This window comes from Prosopis cineraria, unplaced genomic scaffold, assembly GCF_029017545.1.
Source record: "Prosopis cineraria cultivar Desert tree isolate PC_DT_omini unplaced genomic scaffold, ASM2901754v1 PC6, whole genome shotgun sequence".
Lineage (NCBI taxonomy): Eukaryota > Viridiplantae > Streptophyta > Magnoliopsida > Fabales > Fabaceae > Prosopis > Prosopis cineraria.
In genome coordinates, this window is record NW_026555337.1 from 11,793,772 (window position 1) to 11,799,954 (window position 6,183).

General features: G+C 29.2%; 1 protein-coding gene across 1 annotated transcript; it reads right to left on the reverse strand.

The window, feature by feature from the left end:
• Positions 1-314: 314 nt before the first annotated feature.
• LOC129313740 (snakin-2-like) lies at positions 315-2,901 on the reverse strand. Its single transcript, XM_054957092.1, has 3 exons — positions 2,714-2,901; positions 1,146-1,185; positions 315-695 (listed from the first exon to the last, which is right to left on the reverse strand). The coding sequence occupies exons 1-3, from the start codon at positions 2,792-2,794 to the stop codon at positions 514-516; spliced, it is 303 nt and encodes a 100-aa protein (XP_054813067.1). The 5' UTR covers positions 2,795-2,901; the 3' UTR covers positions 315-513.
• Between the last annotated feature and the right edge of the window lie 3,282 nt (positions 2,902-6,183).

Below are 6,183 nucleotides of genomic sequence, written 5' to 3' on the forward strand. Positions count from 1 at the left end.
ATTGTGTAATAAAAAAAAGCCAGAAGACAAATTAACGAGACATGCTCCTTTTTTTTGTTTTCGGTTGCCCACCTGGTTCATCATAGCTTTATCCTGACTACATTCGGATCCAACTCATGTTGCGTACCTAGTTTTGGTGGATGAGTCTCCCAGTAAGAATTTTTTTACATACATAAAGCTTGAACTTGAGACTTTACTTAAGTGGAACTAAATTGTTTATCACTCGGATCAACTTTCATTGGATATAACAAATCAAAGACTTAATTTATTGTCATTCAACACAAAAGCTTTAAAAAAGCAATTCTGAACTCAAATTTCATCAAATACAAATATTATTTCACAATTCACACCAATCCATCATAGCAATCAAGAAGAAACACAAACTGTCAATAAACATACATCCACATACATGGTTATGATAGCAACCAAATGAAAAATATTGACATAACATACATAACATAATTGAAAGCCATTATTAGTAGTTTGTGATCAATGTAAACTTTGCTTCAGAAGCTAAGGGCACTTGCGCCTGCCGCCATGAGTAGTCAAGTTAGCATAACAGGGACACATTTCTTGGTTGCCCGCAGTGCCCGGCGGTACACAGTTGCATCGCCGGCAGCAGGTTCCGCACGCTCTTTGGCACAGCCTCGGCCGAGATGACAACCGACATCTCGCGCTACAACCTCCTTTACAATCTGAAATTCAACCCCTCAAATTATCCACGCATGTTATTGTTCACATATATGATCCATCATCACATAAACATTTTCTCTTCTGGTCATGTTTATAAAACATTTGAGACATGTTTTAAGAAAAATTATTACGTTCCTTTTTTTGTTCACAAATCCTAACTTTTCAATTATATCCTTATTAATTAAAGGTAAGTGATGAGCCACCTTGTTATTTATACAAATGGTACTTTCTTAAGGTCAAATTTGAGATATTATTTCATCTTTTTGTTCGACACTTTATAATTAAGGTTATTTTTTTTCCCTTTTGCAAAACAGTGAAACACTTTATAAAATAGGATGAGAGTGATATATATCTTTATAACATGAAAAATTTAATAAACTATACTATCTATAACTTATGAATAATATGATCTATTTTTTTATATATACTCCATGCAATGTAACTAAACCTACCTATCTGCTGATAGAGAGAGGACGTGATGCTTTCCTGTTCCTGAAAACCGTAACAATGTCTAGATTATGAGTATGCATATGCCTAATATATAGTTATATATGAAAAAGAAAGATGGTAAGGGTTAAAAGTCATTATTTTTCTCAACTATTCACTGAGAAATATCTACATTCTTAAACTTTCATATGATGTAATTTTTCTCTTCATGTGGCACAATTTTCTTCTGCAACATTTGACTGTTAATTGACTTGAAAATTGTATAAAAGAGCTTAATTAAAAAATTATAGAAAAATTTATAAAATTACAAATAAGTACCCTAAAAAATTAATATTAATTAAATTTCCTAAATTACATATGAATAACAGGATATAAATGTTATTTCTTACCTACATAAAATATCAAAATACAATTTTGATCAATCATTATTTTAAGAACTTAATCAATATTAATTTTTTATAGAGTACTTATTTTTAATTTTATGGGTCTTTTTTGTAATTTTTTCAGTCAATTAACAGTTAAAATTAACTTTTTTAGTGACAAGCATCATTTTTAAATGTTGAAGTAAAAATTATATCACATATAAATTTAAAATACCATACTAGGGTTAGTAATATGAGTCAATTGCGACCCATATAGGCTGTAGATTTAATGAGACGGATTGATATAACACGCAAATTATGCAGGTTATATTTCTACCAACCCATAGGGCTAACCCGCCAGTTTTTTTATTTTTTTCTAATTTTAAAAATTACAAATTTACTTCTTGTCCAGACCTTGTTATTGTGATAACTTTCTTGTCTCTGTAGTTGGATTTTGTGGATGTGTGGATGGTTTCTGAATAGTGTTCCCTGAATGGTTTAATACTTTAATTCAATCAATATATTCTCTGTTGTTTTTTTTATGTGGCCACAAGATGTTATGTATATAAACTTGATATATTTCATTTAACTATATTACAGACTAATGATAGCTGGCAAGGAGAGTAACCTTGTGTCCAAATAAACATTAAACATCTTTAGTGTCTTTTTAAATGCGGGCTTCTGTCTCCTCCTACTCTCTCCCTATGCTCCCCGCCTCTAGATTTTTTTTTTTAACCACATACCCCACTTTTAGACTTAATCTTCAATAGTTGCATTGCAATTTGATATTTTATTAAACAGTTATTATAATATTTAGTAAAAAATAAAACATGTGGTCACTGGAGAGACGAGTTGTGACTTGCGACTTGCTGGTTGATGTTGAACGACAAAACGAGTGAGCAAGAAGGAGTCAAGGAGGTGAGCAACTGAGCAAGGGTTTGAGAATTAAGAAAGCAATTCTATGGTTTATGTCTTTTTAATAAATAAATAAATAACTAAATAAGCAGCCACAAACTATACGAGGCAGGTTAAAACCAATTCACATAAAAATGAATCCATTTTTTAGCCCAACATGTCTTTTTTTGTTGGCGGGTTGAGCCTATTATCAACTCTATACCAGACCCTCTTGAGTGAATAGTTGGGACAAAATGTCATTTAACCCTTGTAATAAATAAGAACATATAAAGCAGTAAAGGAGGGAAGTTACGTACCGTTTGATGAGCATGAGCTAAGTTATGGAGAAGGAGGAGAGAGACAAGAAAAGAAGCAAGCAGAAGCTTTGAGAGAGCCATGGCTAGAGATCAGTATAGAGATCACTGGCTTGTACGTACGTACGTACTTGGTGAAATGTGAAGTTAAACAGGGCTGATGATCAAGCCTGTGAGGACGAAGGTATTTATAGAAGTGTTATGAAGAAGATCGAGAAAGACGATACATAAAAGGCGAGAGAGAGAGAGAGAATAGAATATCGTAATATGAATGGCAAATTAAAGTTCGGTGGGACAAAGGAGATGAGTGTGTTACAGTGATGCATGGCTGTACGCGGCGGAATATTTGGTGGTGGTACTCACTGGGGACACAATATTTGGTGGAACAACTTTATTTTCTGCTTTAGTTTTCTTTGTTGAATTACAAAACTAGTTTAAGCAAGGAATGAGTTGTATATTGTTGAATCACAAATTTAAAATATTAACTAATCTTTTTAATAAACATGAAGTTAGTTAATTTGATGACATGAATATTAAAGAAAACGGGAATTATGAGCACAATGCTTAGGGAACGTTGAAATTTCTGAAGCTATAGCTAATTCTATAGTGCCTAAGTTACAAAGTCACACTAGGGCGTTCGCATTCAGTGATGAGCACAGCGATCGTATGTGGACAAGTCATGGCCTTTTATTTTATTTTAAAATAATTTCTGTCATTCATTTTAAATTAATTTTTAAATATTTTTTTTAAAAAATATAATTTTGGATCCCTACATTTTACTTTCATTTTACTATTAGTTCTTGTACTTTTTTTTTGATGTTTTTGATGTTTTAGATTTTTATTTTTTTATTATTTTAAGTTCCTTTAAAGTCCCAACACTTTATTTATGAAAAGACCTAAGATAATAAAAAATAAAAGTATAGAAATGTAAAACATAAAAAAAGTGCCGAAACTCAAAGTTATATTTTCTCTATTTGATATATTATATTTATTGGTATAAAAATTATAAAAAATTGACATTAAATTTGGACTGTCTAAAATATATCTAGGTGATATCTAAAAATTATAAAAAATTTAATATTAAATTAAATCACTTAAATTATACTTGAATTGTCCAGAGTATATCTGGATAGTTAAATTATAAAAATTATAAAAAAATTAATATTAAATTAAACCTTTCGTATTAAATTTGTATTTGCTAGATTGATAATAAATAAATTAATTAAATTTTTTATATTTTATGAAAAAATTATTTTGATGAATGCAATTAAAAATAAAAATTTCTAAATTTAAATGTTTCAAAACTTGTTAGAGATGATGAGTTCCATAATTCTTATTCTTAGTTGAGTATTGAAGACAATTCATATTTAATATCAGAACTTTTTATAATTTTTATATTAATAATAATAAATATAATATTTAAAAATTAATTTAAAATGAATGATACACATCATTTCAAAGTAAAATAAAAGGCAAGAATTTAACCGCATTCTGATGAGCGCTCACCGAATGCGAACGCCGCAGCATGTAAAAGTCTGAGAAAAACTGATCGTACGATAGTCTGAGTTGAGTTGTTGATCAGTGGATGCTGATACGCACCGTTTCACCTAAACAGGCGTCTTCTTTCAATGGGCTGGACTGTCGTTCAGTTGGACGCTATCCAGGCCCAACTCTGTTTAATCAACTCAAAACCACTTTAGGCAGAGCATGTTTTTTACAAGCCGTGTTGTTTAAAATTTAGAACATTTTGCCAAAAAAATCGAAAACGTCAAATTCTTTTCACAAATAGTCTTATTAATTATATTTTAGAGAGAGATTACATAATAAACAAACAAATAGTAATTAAGATATATTAATTTTTGTTCAAGGGTAATTGTTTTTAATAAGAACCGGGCCAAAGCCCAAACAGAAGAAAAAACTAGAAAGTAAATAATCCATGGGCATGAAGCGCCCATCACGACCCTATGATAAATATAATATTTGGTTAAAAATGACAGCGTGCCAACACAGAATATTAAGTGGAAAAGCCAAATGACTTGGACAAAGCGAACTTGTGCACTCTAAGATAGGTGGGGACCGCTTCGCTGGCAAATTATTTTTTCATGACACTTAAGAAAGCAATATCAACAGCATAAAGTGAGTACTCATCATATTCTCTGTGTAAGTTATTTTTAATATATTTTATTAAAATTAAAAAAATTTTAAAACTCATTTAGTTTAAAAATTTAATAAATTATTAACTTTGTTTATATTAAATATATTTTTTTTCTTTTCAAAATTAAATGGAGGATAAATGAAAAAAATTGTGATGAAAATTTAATAAGATAGCTTATAAATAGAATAAAAACAAATCTCCACTTTTTGCTTTATAAATAGAACTAAAAAAGTTATAAGTTTTGGTGATACTAAGTGTTGAAGGATTTTCAATGTCTTGTTCTTCATCATAATTGAAGAAATGAGATTGAAAATGGAAAAGGGGTGTACGCTGGTAACTCAGTTCACAATAGCAACGAAGAAGCTGCAAGGTCTCGGAGTAGCAGCGGCTAAGGTATCTGCAAAACACCGAGAGGGAAGGGGATCAAGAGCAAAAAATTAACTAATGGTCAAAAATTACATAAAAGAACTTTAAAATTTATTTAAAAAAGATCCTTTACTATAATTTTGAAGTATTTTTTGTAATTTTTAAAGTTATTTTCTGTAATTTTATAGTCAATGAACTATCAAAATTAACTTTTGTTAAAAATATAATTGATATACGCTATTTTTAAATATTGAAAAAAAATATTATATTAAAAATAAATTTAAAATCCTAAACGGTCCTTGATTTATAGTTTAAGAGTAAAATTGTTATTTAACACTTTTTTTAACTTACTGGGCATTTATGGAAGGATAAAAATGTATTTTTGCTTTTAAATTATTTTTTGAGAAATACCTAACACTCTAAAACATAATATTTTCTACTCTGGTGTTAATTAATAGATGTTAACTGTTAATATGATGTGAAAGAATGTAATTTAATTATTTAATGGATGTTTGTGAATATTTAATGTAATGGTGGAGGATGCTACGTTATAATTACTTTAAGGGTCAAAATATTGCATAAAATAATTTAAAATGCTAGGCATTTTTAGAAAAATACTTTAAAAATACACACACACACACACATTTGCGCTTTATGAAATATAGGAAAATAAATAAAAACAAATTAATCAAGATATTTGGGTTCCCTCCCAAAAAAAACCTCAATTTAAAGGAACCAAAATGAGGCGGAGACAGCCCTCTTATTTCCTCCAACCAAATGCACCTTAAATAAATTTTTTTCTCTTTCTATCTTATTAATAAAAATATTTTTAAAAATTTATAAAAAAATAAGATAATAAATTGCATTTAACAAATTTGTTTGATATGTGTAATTTCACCCAAAAAAATGCCATACAAATTAAAATGGAGGGAGTAATATGTATGCCTGATAG